The 20,232-nt window shown below is 42.6% G+C and overlaps 1 protein-coding gene across 1 annotated transcript in view; it reads left to right on the forward strand.

Moving 5' to 3' along the window:
* The window catches only part of LOC102437008 (phenylalanine--tRNA ligase, mitochondrial), a gene marked incomplete at its 5' end in the record, with an annotated part of 227,986 nt that overhangs the window by 67,827 nt on the left and 139,927 nt on the right, over nt 1–20,232 (forward strand). Inside the window, one exon of the mRNA XM_023762747.1 lies at nt 5,689–5,840. Within this exon, the coding sequence (XP_023618515.1) occupies nt 5,689–5,840 (152 nt within the window). The remainder of the gene's footprint in view (nt 1–5,688; nt 5,841–20,232) is intronic.

A 20,232-nucleotide genomic window follows, 5' to 3' on the forward strand; every position in this document is an offset into this window, starting at 1 on the left:
TAATAGATTATTTTGTTTTACGTCATTCTCATTATTTTAGAAAAACCTTACTTGGTCATTTTGTGATATTATATTGATACTAGAGGCCCGGTGCATGAAATTTGTGCATGGGGGTGTCCGACTGCCCGTTTAGGCCCGATCCTGGTGGGATTGGGCCTAAACGGGCAGTCGGACATCCCTCTCACAATCCAGGACTGCTGGCACCCAACCACTCGCCTGCCTGCCAGCCTGATCACCCCCTAACCACTCCCCTGCCAGCCTGATCGACGCCTAACTGCTCCCCTGCTGGCCCAATTGCCCCCAACTGCCCTCCCCTGCAGGCCTGGTCCCCCCTAACTTCCCTCCTCTGTAGGCCTGGTTCCCACTATCCTCCCCTGCAGGCCTGGTCCCCCCTAACTGCCCTCCCCTGCTGGCCTGGTCACCCCCAACTGCCCTCCCCTGCTGGCCTGATCGCCCACAATTGCCCTCCCCTGCCAGCTGTCTTGTGGCAGCCATCTTTGACCACATGGGGGCGGTCATCTTTGACCACATTGGGGCGGCCATCTTGTGTGTTGGAAAGATGGTCAATTTGTATATTACCTCTTTATTAGATAGGATGCTATTGAATTGTGTTTGCTGAAGTTACATTTAGGATTTTTCATGTAGGTTGTAAGGTGAAATTGGTCTACAATTTTTTTTAATGAATTATACTATGCTTGTCAACCTTTGGCTTAAAGTTTCTAGTAGCCTCATAAAATTAGTTGTGTTTTCTCCCATTTCTGTTTTCATGAAACAGTTTATATACTAAAGCAGCTACCTTCACCTTAAATATTTGATAAAAAAAAAATACTATGAATATCTGAATCAAACACTTGTTGTAAGATTTGACTAATAATTCAATTTGGTATAGAGTCCCTGGTTTAAATTTTCTTCCTTAAATGAAAATTATCTGTTGAATCCAAGTTATCACATTTATTGTTAATAAAATAGTTTATGATATTCACTTATGGCTTTGAAAGTCTCTACTATATCTGTAATTTTACCCCCTTTTCAAATCTTTAAAAATAAACAAGAATTATAGAAGGAATCTCAAAAGAACTAATAAGTAGGTGTTTATTTGAAAAAACTATAATAATGCTGGGAAAAATAAGAAGGCAGTGGGAAAAGGGGGAGACCAAATATGAGATGGATGGACTCCACACAAGAGCCATAGGCTGAGTTTACAGGAGCTCGACAGGACATGGTGGACCTCACTCATTCATGGGGTCACCAGGGGTCAGAGCCGACTCAACAGCATGTAACACATGATAAAATAGACATGCCTCTCATTCAGAACATAAATGAGAAAACACAATCAATATTAAATGCTATTTAATGTCTGTGAAAGGATTTCAATCTAAAATGGAACTCGAGAATGTGAAATGGAAACTCTTATGTGTGTGCCCTCAGAACTTAAGAACTGAGAGACTGATTTCTGGTAAATGTCTGACACTTATCTTCTACCCATGAAAATCCACAAAGAATCTCTCCCATCCTCGAGTCAGTTAACTGACTGCTTGCACGTTGGCTGGACTTCTCCTTCTTTGTACTTCTTACCCATAAATACAGCCCACCCCAGACCTTCAGTGGACCTGCCTAGAGCTTGTTACAGCATGTGTTTCATGAATTACAGTCTTCTGCTATACCCCAAAAACTCAATTTCTGGTCAATTGAGCTTGCCTCAATTTACCTCTTTAATTAGGTTGACAGTTCCCTTCCAATTTTAAAATTCCTGATTCTATGACTGTGGAATATCAAGTCCCTACCAGGTTACTTTGCCTGTCCACCTATAGCAGTGGTTCTCAACCTGTGGGTCGCGACCCCTTTGCGGTTGAAAGACCCTTTCACAGGGGTCGCCTAAGACCATCCTGCATATCAGATATTTACATTACGATTCGTAACAGTAGCAACATTACAGTTATGAAGTAGCAACAAAAATAATTTTATGGTTGGGTCACAACATGAGGAACTATATTTAAAGGGCCAGAAGGTTGAGAACCACTGACCTATATAGCCTCTTTGTCATTCCACATGGTCACTCACCTCATCACAGCATGGCCGGGGATGGAGGCATGTCTCCATCCCCTATTTACTTGATTTGTTCACTAGCTTGTCCAGTTAGAGAAGAAAAAACAGCTGATTTGATTCATTGTGATGTACCGTGGCTCCCATAAGGCAGCTCTGTAATTCACTCTTACTCAATATCTACAGTGTCACAGGGACTATGCAAGATGATAGAGAGATTTGGAGATGGAAACAGATACAAATCCTACCCTCAAAATGGTATCATACTGGGAAGGCATACATTAAAGAAGTAACTACACAAACAATTGCAGTGATGAAAAGTACTATGAAAGAGAGGTATGGGGTGACATAACAAGGGACTAACAGAGTCTGGAATGATAAGGAGTAAATGTTGTAGCTGAAGACGAAAAGTAGGCCAGGGAAGTCAAGAAATGGTATGTGGAGTAAGTAGCTCAGTGTGTTCAAGAAACCAAATAAGTCAGCTGTTCTGAACCTGGAGAACAATAGAAAGAGGTAGAAACTTTTAAGTACTGAGGACTTTACCTAAGTGCAATGGGAAGCCAGCCACTGGATGGTTTGTAACACTACCTTTGGTTAAGCACCAGAAAGCCTACTGTGGGGCGTGGCCAGAGTGTTTTGGACAGGTTCAAGCCTTGGACTACTGAGAGGGCACAGTCCTCTCATTGCCACGTGCAAGTCCCAGCTTGGAGGGCAGAGCCTTCCCAGCACAATTATAGCCAACAGCTATAGTTGTAAGCTTGAGCCTATGGTCCGAACACGTGGCCACACGTGCCTGAGTGATAGAGTTCAGGTGCATGTAGTTGAGTAGGGTTGAAACCCACGAGAATGTTGTAAACATCTTGATCATGCCCCTACTTTGCCTCATGGCATCTGCTATAAAATAAAGACACGGCTTGTGGGCGCTGGCGTTGTCCATCAGAGGGGCAGCATCCCACTGAGACCCAGCTTTCATTCTCATGTCTGTCTTTTCTAAGCCTTTCACCACCCTCACTCAGGGTCACTGAACCAGGCTGAGCTGGCATGGCACATAAGGCGCCCTGGGGCTGAGTATGCCATGGCCGTGCTGGCTCCTCACACCTACATTTCAGTAACCATAGATCTGTAGTTATCTTCTTTATTTTCAAAATAAAATTGTATTGTCCCCTTCAAAAAAGCAAGAGTCACTAGTAGAGTAGGTACCCCACATCTGACACATATTAATTAGTATAGTGATTGATTCTTTTAGTTAGATCATTACTTTAAACTTGTTATAATCTGTTAGCTTGAACTAGGTTTGCAATACAATAGCCTGGGGTTTTCTCCTTGGTTTTTAAAACTGTAATATATATTTTTAATGTTTTGGGGGTATATATTCTGGCTGTGTGCTGACTACTGTCCATGGGTTGGGGCGCAGATGCTCCCATTTCTTTCATCTTGTCTCATGTCAGAGCTCAACAAATGTGGTACCTCAGTTTGACTAGTTGAAGAGTAGATTTCATGCTAATCTTGGCAATCCCAGCCTTTTAACTGATCTTTCTAAATTTCTTTATAAAGTGGGAAAAGGGTGTTGTCAAAGGAAAAGCAATTGTGTAATCATCAAATTCCCATCATCTCCAGTGGCTACATTAACCTGTGGATTCTTATCACAGCATCTTGACTTTAGGAGAGAAAACATGGATTTTTTCAGGAGCTCTGTTATTTTGTCAGGAGCAGCTAAATGGTAGTTTATTATGTTCATTGGAATGTATATTCTAAACTGATGCATTTGTTAGACAACTTTATTGCTATTTCAAGTTGAATAATCATTTATGGTTGAGTATTTGGTTTTTCAGAGGTTTTGCCAACTTAAAAATTTTATACATTTTCTGATCAGTGATTCAACAAACTGTTTATAATGATACTAGAGGCCTGGTGCACGGGATTCATGCACTGGTCGGGGGCGTGGCCTGCAGGGATCATCCTGGACTGCCAAGCGGCTGTGGACCTGCCCTCTGAGCGGCTGCTCCCTGGTTTGGCATCTTCCGTGGAACTGGAGCACTCGCCTCTCCAGGGGACCCGGTCAGGGCCAGGCCCAGGGACAATAGCACTGAGGGGCAGCGGAGTAGGCCTCAGTCCTGTGGCGGCCACGAACCCACCTCCCAGCCTCCGGGGTCAGCTCTGTGAGCCTGGTGGCAGCGGCGCTGCGTGGCCTGCAGGCATCTGGAGGAGGCAGCAGGAAGCAAGGAGGAGGAGCCTGGGGTGAGGAGGCAACGATCAGCGCTCCCACTGTGGTAGCTCACTGACCACCAGGGGGCAGCTCCTGCGTTGAGCATCTGCCCCCTGGTGGTCAATGCACATAATAATAACTGGTTGACCGGTCGTTCTGGTCATTCCGCCTTCAGTCGCTGGGCTTTTATTATATAGGATCAGGCTTGGTATAAATCAATTTGTAAATTTGTCCTTCTAACAAATTTATAGTTTTATCAGATTTCCTTAGGACTTCATAATTATGTAATGAAACATTCAATAAAACATTTTTATAACTTATAGACCTAAAGTATATATATGCCATGTAAACAAATGCAGTAATTTCTAAAAGTATTTAATTTTAAATGTCTCTCTCTCTCTCTCTCTCTCTCTCTCTCTATATATATATATATATATATATATATATATATATATATAAGTATATAAAACCCTAAGTGACTGGTCGACCGTTTGACCAGTAGCTATGATGTGCACTGACCACCAGGGGGCAGATGCTCAACACAGGAGCTGTCACCTGGTGGTCAGTGTGCTCCCACAGCAGGAGCACCGCTCAGCTGACCGACAGGCACCAGATGATGGGCTCACGGCTGGTGAGCGCAGCTGTGACGGTGCTACTGAGCGGCTGCGACGGCAGGCGCAGACTCTTCCCTGGCCGCCTGCCACTTTGCACACTACTACGTCCCTCGGGGGATGTCAGACTGTCGGTCTCCAAAATGGGCAGTCTGACATCCCCTGAGGGGCCCCGGATTGCGAGAGGGTGCAGGCCAGCTGAGGGACCCCTCTAGTCCAATATAATGATGAACTAATGAACCCTAATAAACTGGAAAAAGTGGGGGAAATGAAGGAAATGGCTACATTGTGTTTATTACATCCTTAGAGGCATAATTTGTAAAATAACTCCCTAAATAACTACTTATAAGTTCATTTCTTTATTTTAATAATTAGAAATATTAACAAAAATGATATTACTACTTGAAATACCAATTTTGACAAGCCCTTACTTCCCATTAAAATGGCTTCCTGAAAGTGTCACAAGAAGTTAATGAATCACTTGTTAATTAAATTTGAACTTTTCTTCTCTGATATTCAAATGGAAAAAAACTGAAATATAATAAATTCAAAATGCTTCATACTAAATTGAACACTGATAGTGACATAAATGTTATAAATGGTGATGTTACACATGAATGTGATAAGAATCTATAGGATTCACAATGGAATTTGCTAATTTTGAATATGGGCTTATCTTTTAAGTTTATTTTGTTCCTGAAAATTCAAGTGCTGAAATAATGTTTTATGAGCATTTTTTAATTAGCCATGTGTAACTTTCCATGAAAAATTTAAACATTCTCATCCAACTAACAACTCAATCTATCTTTTCTTCTCTTATTTTGTTAGCCTCTTAGCAAATATCCTGCTGTGATAAATGACATTTCATTCTGGTTGCCCTCGGAGAATTACACAGAAAATGATTTCTATGACTTAGTACGAACAATTGGAGGAGATTTGGTGGAAAAAGTTGATCTTATAGACAAGTTTGAACATCCAAAGTAAGTAAAAAACTTCCTGATTTTATCCTTTGTTCTCTCTATGTGACAAGTGGCATGTGGAAAGATATAATAACATTTTGCTGAAATCCAGTGCATGCTAGACAAAATATCTTCTGAATTTATAGTGAACGCATGGCTTCTCAGAAAAGCCTTTCATATCAGTCCTTCCTGAAAATCTTTCTGAAATGCATTTTTAATCTTTCCTGCCCTGGTTAAAGCAAGTATATGAAACCGGATGTTTTAAAGATCTTGGAGTTTTTCAGTATTGCTTTTGGAAGTGATTCTGTAGTATATCACATCCCAGGAACAGAGGATAAGGCCCAAAGAAGAGTTTGTGGAGAAAAAGTGTTTTGTTAATCTCTAGGTGAATATTTATTAACCATATACCTCAAGCCAAAATCTGTATCAGGTCGTAAGATAAAATGTAATAACTTTATCAGGACTTATTTTGGTGTTGACCCGTCCTCCTTGATATGTATATATTTGTCCCTCACTAATCGAGTTTAACTCTGCTTTGGTCTTAGAACTGTTTTTCCTGAATTCTCTCTCAGGGTTTGTATTGATCCATTGGTCTGTTCTTGAGGGACTCCAGTGGTGCCTGAGGAGGCTGTCCTAAGTCTGACTTCTCTACCTTTCATTTTCTCTCTAATGTATTAGAACTCTGTGTTTTCAATGTTTTCCACTTCATTTTGAATGCTTTCCTCCTTGTGTCTTCTCTGCTCCTTACTGTGTTTCCTTGCACACATTGTATTTCCATCTGCAGTTACTCTGCTTTCCCCCTTTTCTGAGTTCTGCAAGCTCATATTTCAGTTTCTGTTTTCTTACTATCTTTTCTCTGAGTTATTTCTGCTTTGTGATTTTCCTTCATAGAGAAATTGCTTCATTTGGTTTTAAAATTCATTGTAATATATTTGGCTAGAAACTTCATTTGATTTGTTGGCAGCATTTTTCTATGACTTCCCTGTCATTCTCCTTATTCTTTTAACTGTTTTAATTGCTGTGTCAGTTGTATGCCTATGATTGCCTTTTTGTCACACATATTTGACTATATTGGATTTTCTGAACCAGCTACTGACACAAGCCTGTGGGTTGAGGTTCAAGAGTTGACTCTGCAGGGAAGGGCTTGTAGTCATTCAGGCTACATGTCTTCACAACCATAGGCTTTCTTTGTCTCCACCTCCATGAAACCAACTCTTTCTTTAAATATGGCTCATCCATCTCTGAGTCTTTTAGTAGGTCTGCCTCCCACCCCAAGTCTACCCTAGTTACAAACAGAAGATCCACCTTTGCTAACTCCAGTTTCAATACTTATTGGTGATATAGACTTTGCACTTCAGATTATAACCCTTAGCGCTGAGAAATGTATTTTTGCTGGTGTTCGGGAATATGTGTTCAGAGACATGGCACTCTGTGTGCTCCTGCTCTTTGCTTCCTCCCATTTAGCTTCTACTTGATTCTGGCTATTTTTGGCAGCCTTTAAATATATTTTGGAGCTTGCAGATGATATCTGTCTCCTAACTGTACAGACAATAGAATGGACGTACAGGATAGCCTGGGCCCCTGACATGATAGATACCATTCAGCCCTGTATTTTTATGTGAGAAAGAAGTTTCCATGAGTTAACATGTTGATATCGAAAGTCTGGATATTACATTTGAAGAGGAGCAAATATATGGGAATAAGACTTACTGCAAAGTATCAACTGATATGCCAAAAGCACATGACTCATCATTGTTTTCCATTCTTATTTAATACACAGATAACTTCTGGAACAAGGATTCAGAATTCATTCTTAATTTCTTACTTCTCAGGCTCTTACTTCCTGATACTGACTTAGATCCACCTCTACCTCCTATATCACCAGTGTGAAAAGTGAGATAAGTAGCTTTTCTTGGTTGGAGATGAACAGAACCTAAAGGTCACTGTGAGATGTTATTGCCGGGATGTAGTGATGAGGGTAAATGGAACGGGCATGTTAATTGGAGAGAATGCTGGGGGCATGGGGAAGTATCAGGGTCCTGTGGACTCAGGAACAGACCAGGCAGACAGTCCATTAAAGACAAAGTCACAGGCTGTGTAGGAGTACTGTATAACTCAGGTCTGCACACAACCCGTGCTCACTGGTTGTGCTAAAGGAGAGTTTGTCCCCTTCCTTCTGGAGGAGACAATACTTTTGATTGGAAATTTGAAAACAAACAACCAGCCAGAAAATGCTTCTGTCACTGATCTTCAATAAATGTTAAGCAACATTTAAGTCCTATCATTTTGGAGCTATGCCAAATGATCACCCTGCCCCGAGAGCCTACCTATCTTTTCCTTTGTTTGTTGTTGTTGTTGTTGTTGTTGTTGCTGTTGTTAATCCTCAGATGAGGATATTTTTCTATTGATTTTTAGGGAGAGTGGAAGAGAGAGAGAAAGACAGAAAAATCAAGAAAAAAATCTTGATCTTTTTTTAACCGAAGCAGTTTGTCAGCCAACGAAAAGTCTATACTAGGTGTATCAGTTGAGCCAGTAGTTCATATGACATGTTTAGTGGTATTTCCAGAGGCCTCCTTAAAAGTTGGGCTGAAGCTGTCCTTTTTCCTCTTGCTACCTGGATGTGAATATAGTGGCTGGTACTTTGGCGACCATTCTGGATCACAGTGTGTCCTTGGTAGTGGAAGTTGTGGGGAGTACAGCCTGGATCTCATGACACTGGAGTGTCAGTTCAGCCTTGGACTTTATATGAGAGAGAGTATCTTGTTTAAGCTACTATTTTTCAAATCTTCATTCCTGACAACCAAAGTAAGGACAAACAAACCTTGCTCTTATAGCACTGAGGAAAAGCACATTATTTAGTCATGGTGGCTCCTTGTGCAATGATTCTCAGGAAGTACCTAGGGCAGGAGGTGACAAACTTTTTCTATTAAAGGACAGATAGTAAATATTTTTTACTTCATGGGCCATATGATCTCTGTCACATCTACTCAACTCTGCCCTTTTGAAAGCAGCCATAGAGAAAACAAAATCAAATTGTCATGGCTGTGTTCTAATAAAGCCTTAATTACAAAAACAGGTGGTCAGCAAGTTTTGGCTCATAGTTTGCTGACCCCTGATAAAGGGGAGGGAGACACATGTAATTTTTCTGAAGATTGCCCCCAACAGATTCTGAAATCCTCCCAAAGGAGGTCATTCTTCCCTGAGCACCTGGCACCCTCCTGGTCTCCTCCCACTTGGGCAGTGGCAAGTGAAGGTCACCTGACCTTGTACTCATCAATGCATAGCTTGATCTCAAGATTTATTTCATTTATTATCTAAACACGTCAATGAAATGTTACCAGATAGTCCAAGAGCTCTCACTCTTTCTTGACCTAACATCCCAACTGAGAATTGCTAGTGCTGAGGGAAAGGCACTCTGAAATAAACAGGTGTTATTGTTTGGCCAAGAACAGGTCCCAGGATGTTTCAGAGAGACATCAGCTGCTGAATCTGAACCTAATTTTATAATGTTAAACAAATGGGCAATTTTTTCTTGATTACAAATAACAGTTGGTGCCCAAAAGGAGGATAGCTGTTCACGTTAGAAGCAGCTGACATTTTGTTCCAGTTTGTCATTCAGAATCTTCTCCCAGAGTACATTTGCCACTTAATCTATAGGCCACTTAGTGTGCACAAGAGTTTTTGTAGTTCCAAATTTCATGTCACAAAAAGCAGAGCAGGGATTAGTTAGCTCAGGAGAGGAGAGCTGGGGTCACTGTGTGTGCTTTCCTACCTTTGGAATATTGCACTATATGCACATGCTACTTACTGAGAAAGCGCAACTGCTCAAAGTATTTCTTATGCTGGGGTAGGAGAAGGAGCAAAGAAGAGCAAAAGGAAACTTAACCATTGTCTTCATCTGCCGATACCTCATTGGGAAAGCGAGCCAATACTGCTCTTCTGAATAGTAGAAATGGACCATAAAGTAAAATGGATTTGAGTAGGACAGATTTGGTTTGAGCTTAAGGCAGAGTTTTCTGGAAGTTAGAATTACAGAATTTTAAAAGAAGTATTTGATTTAATCCCAAGAAAGGGGTGGTAGTGAAAAGTATCCCAGGTGTCTGCAGCAGGGGCTGGCTGGAGATGTCCCCAAAGCATACACTTACACTTTGTTCCTAGGGCTGCTGCTTACTTTGCCCCATGCTGTTCCTACAGTGTGGACACGTTTCCTGAACCCATGCACTGTTAGTCAGGGTCTGGTTAGGGCGGAGATGCTAGAGGTGAGTGTGCTGAACTATGGACTCCCTACTTGATCTTCCTCACAGTTATATTTTATACAATTTGCCAAAAATACAGGTAGACCTCTTTTCATTGTGCTTCACCTTATTGTGCTTTGCTGATACTGCATTTTTAACAACACAGACATAAGATCCTCCACCAGCAAAATGATTATGACTCTCTGAAGGCTCAGATGATGGTTATAGTCTTTTAGCAATGGAGTAGCTTTAATTAGGGTATATTCATTGAGTTTTTAGAAATAATGCTATTGCACACTTAATAGACTACAGCATAGTATAAATATAACTTTTATAGGCATTGGGAAACCAAAAATTTGTGTGACTGGCTTTTTTGCAATACCCACTTTATTGCAGTGGTCTGGAACCCACAATATCTCCGCAATGTGCCTGTAGGTATAGTGGAACATGTGTCTTCATTTTTAACAGAACTTTGAAGCGGGACTTCCCCATGAGGAGCACCTTCTCGGTGTAGCTGGCCCCTCTTTTGAGTGGGTGTGAGTCTTGGATGTTGTCTGGTCCTAACTTCATGGTGTGGTGTGGGTGAGGCAGTTCAGGTGACTCATCCTTCCTTCCTCCCTTCCTCCAATCTTTCCTTCTTTCCTTTTTTGGTGTATTTATGTGTTTTTGCTTTGTCAAGCACCCAGTAAAAATGCAAACACATAAAACTTTGAAAATAAAAAGGGTGGAGATTCAGCCATCATCTCAACACTCTAAGACAACTCTTAACATTTTTACATTTTCCCATCCTTGACTTTATTTATATACTTGTGCATCAAATGACATTTGACCCTTGAATATTGAAGATAGCATGTGCTTTGTATTATTAACCTGTTGGTTCTAGTGCATGGTTTTTTCAACCTCTGTACTACTGATATTTTGGGCCAGATAATTCTTTGTTGTGTGTCCTGTGCATTGTAAGCTATTTAGCAGCACTTCTGGCCTCTACTCACTAGATATCAGTATCATACACCAATCCCACCCTCTGTGACAATCAAAAATGTCTCCAGACATTGTCAAATGTCCCTTGACAGGCAGAATTGCCCTGTTGAGAAAAAATTTAGCAGAGAATGTTAATTTTCTTTTTGAAAAGATTTCTTAAAATCATGCACTATTTTTATGTTATGATCAGCTGGGAGAAATGATAGACGGCCTTCACAGAGGGAGGTGTCTCAGTGGGGGTTCTGTGGTTCCAATGAACACACTTAATCAAACAGGAAAAGCTTGACAACCAATGAGGCTTCAGAAAGAGTAGTAGCTGCTAAGGCAGGCTCTGACCTTTCTCTTGTCTCCATCGCTCTTTCTGTTTTGTTTTGTTTTTAATCCTCACATGAGGATAGATATGTTTTTATTAATTTTTAGAGAGAAGAAGACAGAGAGAGAGAGAGAGAGAGAGAGAGAGAGAGAGAGAGAAACATAAATCAGCTGTTTCCTCCCGTACATGCTCCAACCAGGGATCAAACCTGCAACCTTTTGGTGTATGGAAGGATCTTCCAACCAACTGAGCCACCAGCCAGGGCTCCACCACTCTTTCTGTGGTATGTCTACCAATTTCTACTTTTCTATTGCATTTTATTTTCTCACACTCACTCTCTCTCCCCACCTTCCCACCATACAGCTTTTGCTCTTTCATATCATGCAGAGTTCAGAATGCCCTGCCCAGCTCCCGATTCTAAATGACCTTCAGGTTCCAGCTCTCAGCACCACTGCAAGTCTCTTGCCCAATTCTAACTCTCAACAAAGCAAACCAGTGGGCCCAACTCAACTTTTCTCACTGGGGCAAGCATCTCCGACCAGCTTGGCGGACAGGCTCCACTCAGGTCAGATGCCTGCCCTTGGTCTAACCAGCCTCCTGGGTCAAGTGGACAGGCCTCTGACCTTAATTTACAAGTCAGTAGACTTCCTGTTTATACAGTGATTTCTTTGTTTTTTCTTTAACCTGAAACCAGTAGCCTTTCACTCAGGCACTACCATTTTTATATTTCCTTGAATTTTATGCAAAGAGACATACCATAAATGTATTTAGCAACTGATTCTTGAGTTCCTGTGTTTTGGGAAATATTGGGCTAATTAGAACCATAAGGATTTTTAAAATTTTATCTTTATTGTTGAAAGTATTACATGTATCCCTTCTTCTCCTCCCCCCCCCCCCCGCCCCATTGACCCTTCCCCTTTGCCCCAGGCCTTCACCACACTATTGTCTGTGTCCATGAGTTATACATATATGGTTAATCTTTCCCTACCCACCTCTACCTTCCCTTTGATATTCATCTGTCTGTTCTATGCTTCTATGTCTCTGGATCTATTTTCTTCATCAGTTTATTTGGGAACCACAAGCAATTTTGAGGCAAAATCCCAATTTTTATGGAGCCAAATAATATAGGAAAACTGAACTGGGAATAAAAAGCATAAGGTGACAATGAGGTTAGTTAAGCCTAATAAATGGCCTGCACCATTTCTTGCACATAACTGATGGTCAGTAAACTTTCCTTGACTTAAAATAAGAGGCACATGTCTAGGGCTATAAATTCAGAGGAAAGAGACCATTGGTCTAGGAAGCCTTACCAAGGAGACAGGGTGGCAGACCCCTGTGTCTGTCTACCTTCTGATACCTTGTGAATGAGGTGCTCTGCATCCTAAATCTAATTAATGTGAGTATATTCTGTGTAGTAGGAAACCTGAGTTTCTGTAAAAAGAACTCTGGGTTTTTAGATTCTTTCTTTTGCCAGGACAGATTCACTTACAGTGGCCACTTTAGGGATTTATTTAAGGATACACCTGAATAGAACTGGGAAGCTATTTGGAACCGAGGCAAGTCTAAGGGTCAGAGACCTTGTACACCTAGTGTCCTGGTTTTGTCCCTCTCCTTGCTCCTCCTGGTCAGTGTCTGTATCCTCCACCCCTTCCCCTACTTATACATACACTAGAGGCCCAGTGCATGAAATTCATGCATGGGTAGGGTCCCTAGCGGCTGCCAGCTTCTGGCTGGGGCCTCCCTTCCCCCAGCTGCCTCCTTCACACCCGCCTTGGCCTGGCACTGCCTGCACACCTGCTCCACCATTCCACCGCGGTCCTGCTCTTGTCGGGGCCCATTGGGGCCGGCAGCACAGCCACTGCCACTTGCTGCCAGCGCCATGTCGCCAAGGCCCACCATGCTTCTCACAGCACCCTGGTGGTCAGCACATGTCTAACTCCTGCCCATAGGGACAATTTGCATATTAGACTTTTATTATATAGGATTAACATTTTCACCTCTTTCTGAATTGGCCAAAGTCTTTTCTGGCCAGTCCTGTCCATGATCCCAGTACAAATTCTGGAAGGAACCAATCTAATTAACTAACTAACAAATATCATTCCTTTTGTACAGAGCCCTTTGCACTGGGCCTCTGGGGTCAGGGCAGTCTTCACCACTATTGGGTCAAGAAACCATTGTTGATCTAGTTAGGGACCATTAATAAAACAGCCCAGCCCCGTTCAAGCCACAGGCTGAATATTTTCAAGCAGAAAGATTCACTGGGAAAATTTCAGAACAAATATCCAAGTACTGCCTTCCTACTCCCCCCCCCCCCGCCCATTTTACTCCATGTATAGAACTCTATGTAACTGCTCCTAATAGTTGGCTCATTCATATCTTTATTTTTATTCACATTTAAACCTCTCTAGTCTATTCCACTAGATGGAAACTCCTTAGGTGGAACTGGAGTGGTATAGTAGCTGCCTTTTGTCTTCCCACAATGTTTAGTGTATATTACTGGAAGGAGGCTCATCACTACATGATGCTTGGTGGATGGTAAGTGGATCCTTCTTCATTCCTTAGAGGAGCTTTTTTAAGGACTGGAAGGAGTTTATGAGATGAAAAGTAGAGTCAGTGTAGTCTAGTAGAAAGAGCTCAGAATTCAGTCAGAAGCCATGGGTGGAATCTTGACTTTCCACATCCAATATGTATGGTATTGGGACTTCCTGCGCCTCAGTTTCATCTACCTCTGAGAGTACTGTCATCCTTAAATGGTAGCTGCAAAAATTCCATGTGCCTGTGTATGTGCAATGCTTTGAAAACTGCACAGAGTTCTAAAAAAAATTGTTAGATATTAGAGTAAAAACAAAAGAGTAACTTTCACAACCAACTTACCTTGTTTAACAAAATAAAAAATGACCTCGTACAGCTAGGAGTCTGAGATTTGGCAGCCAAATACATATGACCAGGACCTTCTGGTCATATAGGAAAGTAGAGTGAGACTTTATATGAAACTGCCATTCTGAAATGATGCATAGTTCTTCCTGCAACTGAAGGAGTAAACATTTAATCAGAAAAAAAAGAAATTCTTTGTAAATTAGTAAAGATGCTGGTCAACAGAGCTGTGTAGTCACTGTGGCTGTTTTCTGGGTTGTGTGTTGGGAAAATGCTATGGACAGTGGCAGGTGGGATGACATGTCTGGTTGCAAATCACTCCCTGGTCTTGTTCCTTTTGACAGAACCAAATAAGTGCAGTTATCTGAACTTAAAGATGGGTCATCAATGAAAAGCCAACCACAGCTGATCTTTGGAGACTTGCCAGAGTCGTGTGCCCTTGAGATTAGCAGCATGCAGTCCCGAGGAGATGGCTAGCGGCGGCCAGGCTGCCTTAGAGCACTCCTGGCTTCTGTCCTGTTCTTCATTCTTATTGCAGAACTGGTGGCGTGAGCATAAGAACTTTTATTGCTGCAGTTCAGACAGCACAGAAAGCAATTCTAAGAAAACTATTTTTAGCCTGGATAGTTGTTTCTCCCTATCTTCCTTCACTTTCCTCCTTCTCAAAGCCTTCTCTTTAAAGCAGTCCATGGAGGGTACACGTAGCAGCCGTTTGCCACCAGTGTTAGATAAAGTAAAACACCATTAGTTCTGTTCCGCCTCGTCCCCCAGCATGTCACCATTTGCTGAAGGATTCCTTGGGATTACCTTCAGTGTTGGCCTGGTAGGACCCCAGGAGTAGCATCCCTGCACAGAGCAGGAAGGAGCAGAGACCGCTTGGCAGCAGCTAGCCAGGGAGGGGGGCCAGGAGCTGAATGGGCTGCACCTGTGGTGACCACTGCCTTACAGCCCACCTTTATGAAAATTAACATGAAGCCACTTTTCCTTCTTTAACTTCCAATTAGCTGTTTTCAGGGGGAGTCTTTGGATACTGTCTCCCCTAGGCATCCCATGTACCTGTTAGTGGTGTGGAAATTGAATGACCTCTTTCCAGGGTGCAAGGTAAGAGTAAGTCATGTTCCCGAGGTTTCCGTGCCTCACCCCAACAGTGCTGACCAGATTAAAGCAAATTAAAATGCACACCCAAGGCAACCTGTGAGGAGAAAATAAGTCGAAGAATTGCTAGCATAAATGGGATGGGGAAGGACAGTCCCACCCCATCATTTTGAGTAAGACCCTTAATTGTTTTGGGTCTTTAAATTTATTTTATATTTTAAAAATATATTTTTATTGATTTCAGAGAGGAAGGGAGAGAGAGAGAGAAACAAAATGATGAGAGAGAATTACTGATTGGCTGCCTCCTGCAAGCGCTACACTGGGGATCGAACCTGCAACCCGGACATGTGCCCTGACCGGGAATCGAACGTGACCTCCGGGTTCATGGGTCGACACTCAGCCACTACTGAGCCATGCTGGCCGGGCGGGTCTTTAAATTTATAAGGTCATTTAAATTTATAAGGTCACTTCTTTCGACTGGCTATCACCCAAATTCAGTGTCCAGAACCAGCAATGGGAGCCTGCCCTCCCCGCCTGCCTCCATTATCTGTCCCTGTGTCAGTTGCCTTGTTCTTCTCACCCACAAATGCCTGGCCCTGAATGCACCATGGCCATCACAGTTAATGATATGTCTTAGTAACCAACAGACTTATGAATCCACTATACAACCTCAGAATTGTGCCTATGGTAACCAAAGTTATCCTAATTATAGATTTTGGAGTTGAATCTCTAAAGATTGTCCTATGATTTGTAAGGAGGTCTTGGGAATCTACAGGTGAGACCTCTTTGAGTCACTCTTCAAAAATTAAAATTTTCAAATAGCAGAGATGGCCTTGGCAGACTTGGCCTCACCTTGCTGGTCTCCTCCTAAGTAAGAAGCAAGCCCTTTTCTGCTGCCGATCCCTGTGGGCTCCAGCGTCACATGAGGCCGAGGCCACGACTCACAATTCACCGCTGGGGCAGTGCCATGCCGCAGCAGCCCCTCTGTCCCTCGGGCTAGATACTTTCCTTAACTTCCTCATAACTCAGGCTTAAGCAGCTGCCAGGAAGGTGTACAAAAGAAGGCAGGGAGCAGGGATGAGAGGTCAACTCCAAGTGGAGGGAATGGTGTGCACAGATGGTCCATACAGCACCCAAGATCTAAGGCAGCGGTTCTCAACCTGTGGGTCGCGACCATCGGAAAACACATATAGCATATCAGATATTTACATTACGATTCATAACAGTAGCAAAATTACAGTTATGAAGTAGCAACGAAAATAATTTTATGGTCGGGGGTCACCACAACATGAGGAACTGTATTAAAGGGTCGCGGCATTAGGAAGGTTGAGAACCACTGAATTCTAAGGTATCTTATTAGGGTCATTTGGAAGAGGCCCAGCAGTCAGTGAGCACAGTGGAGGAGTGTGGTAGAGTAGGCAGGGGTCACAGAGAAGCCAGGCTTAGGGTCAGCATTTCAGTTACTGATGGAGTCATAGGGAGGCCGAGTTACAGAGGAATGTGGGCACTGCTTTTCTTATGTTGCCAGGGAACCATGCGCAGGCTGCCTGGAGGCTGTGCTGGCGAGCTGCTGGCCAGGGCTCCTCTTAGAGTTGGGAGTGGGCTTGAAGTCCAGAACAAGGCTGAATCTGAGACCTGGGGTGAGGGGGTGGGCAGGTAAGTCATAAAATACAGGAGACTAGCAGTTCTTTACCAGAGCTTCAATCTGTTTGTCCTGTTTTAATAGTGTGTAGAGTCACTGTGATCTACTTATTCAAGTGTCGTTTGGAGCCAGGGAAGGTGTTATCACGGAAATATAATCGGGTGAGAAAGAACAAGGTAGAATGTTCCATAAGATTTACATGAAGAGAAGGACACCTCAAGGCAATGTAGTGTGATTAGGGAACCCTGTGTTGATGGGGCCACTGTTACAGTAAGAGCGCTAGTCAGTAAATGAATTAGGGAGCCTTTATTCAGATATCCTGAGCATGCCCACACAATCTCAGTCTCAAGAAAACCCCCTTCATGTATTTCTGGAAGCCTCAAAGGGTGTGTCAGATATATTCCCAGACAAGCTTACTTCCACTGGACCTGACAATGCTCACCTCCCCCAACCCCCAATGAGCCCCCAGGGTTTCTTGCTGGGCATCTCTGGCCTTGTGCTGCTCCAGCTGTGGCACCTTTTTTGAGACAGACCTGGTGTCCTATGGTTTTTCAGGCTTGTGTAGAGCTATGCCTTCCCCCCACAGCCTCATACTTTTCACCTGGACTCCAGCAGCTCCACTTTGAACCCCATCTCCTGCCTACCTTGCAAGGCCCCTCCCCCCAACCCTCTCCCTAGGCTTTTCCCTTCAGGTAAACACCTGCAAAGAAAGGCTTGGGATTTCAGTACAGACCTGACTAAATCTCCCTTCAGACTGAAAATCTTTTCCATGGGAGTACAGTTTAGATCTGAGGACAAAAATTACTAAAATGCCAGTTGCCTTATAATCTTTGTGATCATAACTATTTTGTAAGATGCCTTATGTGTGTAATATTCTCAAAGGAGAAAGAATACCCTACAAAAGTTTTAGATTCTGTGTTTGACAGATATGTCTGCTTTCCTTAGCCTCCACTTCCTCCTGAAGGAAGGTGGCAATAGTAAGATGAAAGAGGAAACTTGTAGTGAAAATTAAGCAGCTAAAATATTTGTACAGGAGATGACAGCTGTGGTCTAGACATTTACACAGAATTTAATCGCTTATCTCAGCATTCATTAAATATAGGAATTTCTCCTGGCAGACCATCTGTCCCTCAATGTACATGGTATGCAATTTTTGAAATTCTGTAGTAATGGTAGAATAAGCATTTCTAGCATGTTCTTCTGTTTTAGCAATTGCTGCATTGCATTGTGTTTATTCATTTTTCTACCACTGTACTGAGAGTTACTGCCAAACACTCGGTCTTGAACTTTCTATTATATCTTGGATATAGAACATAGTAAGTACTCAATAAACATTTTTGATGAGTAAATTATAAAGAAAATTCAGCAACAACCTATGTTATGTCATGTTTTCTCAGGATATAACTAGCATCCCTTTCTATATGAGCCAAAAAATATACCCCAGTCGGTACCATTTTCCAGTTGGGCTAGCAGAACTCTTTACAATCAATTATGGTGACTTCACGCAGGATATACAGGATAGAAAATGAGAGTGGGTGGGGATTGCTCTTTAGGGACAGGAATTAAGTTGCACTAAGTAAGCTGGGTTTTGAGTAAACTGCTGGTTTAAAAATAATGTAGTTTGGACCAAATGTTCAGGTGGAGAAAAGGAGAAAAGAAAAGTACTTTTAGGAAGGTTGGCTATATTCTATATAAAATATATTTTAAAATTCTGAGTTCCCAGACCAGAAAACTGGAGTATTGGAAGTATGCAAATTATTCATGGTTACCTAGGAAACCATTTTTTGATTGGAAGAGAGGAAATCACAGGATTGGCTAGAAATTCAAGCAGTCAAATTATAATGTGTTTATAGCGTGTTTGTTTGCCACAAACTGAGGAGCAAGCAAATTTTTTGAAAGAAGGCAACATGAAAGGAAGGGAAAAAGCTGTCTTGGGAAAGACAGAAATGTCAGATTCTTGACTGTGGAGTTTCCAAGCTGCTAGGAGTAGGGGGCCCCTGCCGTGGGCTGTGGGCACCCTTTTCTAGAAGTGGCTTCTTTTTCCTATGTGTGGTTAATGGGGGTACTTTCACATTGGTGCAGTGGGACTGTGCCCTTGGCATACTTGATTTGTCCAGGGATAGGCACCTAACAAAACTGGCCAAGTAAGGCCTTGTCTGTGTAATGTTTGGATGAAAAATGAAAGAGAGCTTAAAGCTGTGAGTGATAGAGCTGTGAGCCATCTCTGGCCACGTTTCCCATAGTGGGGAGCATGTGGTGAGAAGGAAGCAGCAACAGAGATGTGATCTGGAAAGAGTGCTGGTGTGGCTGGTTCCATCCCATGTGAAGGCCCCGCTGCCACCTGCCCCTCCCACACCTCGGCTGTCCACTCCATCCTCGATTCTGTAGTGAGTGTAATTCCCCTGATGGCTTGATGTGGGTTTCCACTACTTGAAACCAAATGAGTTTAAAGACACATGTAATTGCAGACTTCTGGCACTGCAGAGGGCAAGAAGGAAGCAGCAGCAAGCTGAAGTGAGGACCTTTAGTGAACTCTGGAGCACCTCAGAGGTGAGGCTTGGCCCACAGGCTTCGAAGGTTTCTTCTCAGTGTACGTTTTAAATGTTTGTTTTTCTCTTCGTTAGAGTAGCTAAACATTAGTGCCACCTCAAGTTCTGACTCATTCATCCCAGTGAATGTGTGTTGAATACTTACCATGGGGAGGCACTATGCTATCTGTGATGTTTATGGTAGGGAGATATACAAATGATTTAAAAAAATTTTATTGTTGAAAGTATTACAGAGGTCTCCTTTTCTTCCCTGATGACCCCTTCTACTCTACCCCTTTCCCAGCCTTCACCACACTATTGCTAAAATGATTTTTTAAAATAAACTCTTGTCTTCAAGGAGCTTATTGACTGATAAGTTGGTGCACATAGATATTTGCAATTCAACGTGAAAAGTGTCTTAGATGAGAGATGCACAGCCATGACTTCAAAGAAGAGTAGCGTCTTACCTGGCTTTCAATGCTTAGAAACGTTTCCAGATCATGATTCAGCAGAATCTTGAGAGACAAATAGGAATTAGATATGGAAAGGGCCAGGAAGTTCCAGGCAGAATGGGCTGCATGCACAAAGGTGGGGCGAAAAAGATAGGAGAGGAAGCGTAGAAGAATGGGAAGAAATGAAGCAGGAGAGGTTGGAAGGCCTTGTAGTCCCTCGTGAAAACATGGACTCATCCACTAGAACACGTGGGGAGCCAGTGAGCTAATTCAGCGGATTGCAGTTTATAAGT

The sequence above is a fragment of the Myotis lucifugus genome, unplaced genomic scaffold (genome assembly GCF_000147115.1).
Source record: "Myotis lucifugus unplaced genomic scaffold, Myoluc2.0 scaffold_259, whole genome shotgun sequence".
In the NCBI taxonomy this organism is placed as follows: Eukaryota; Metazoa; Chordata; class Mammalia; order Chiroptera; family Vespertilionidae; genus Myotis; species Myotis lucifugus.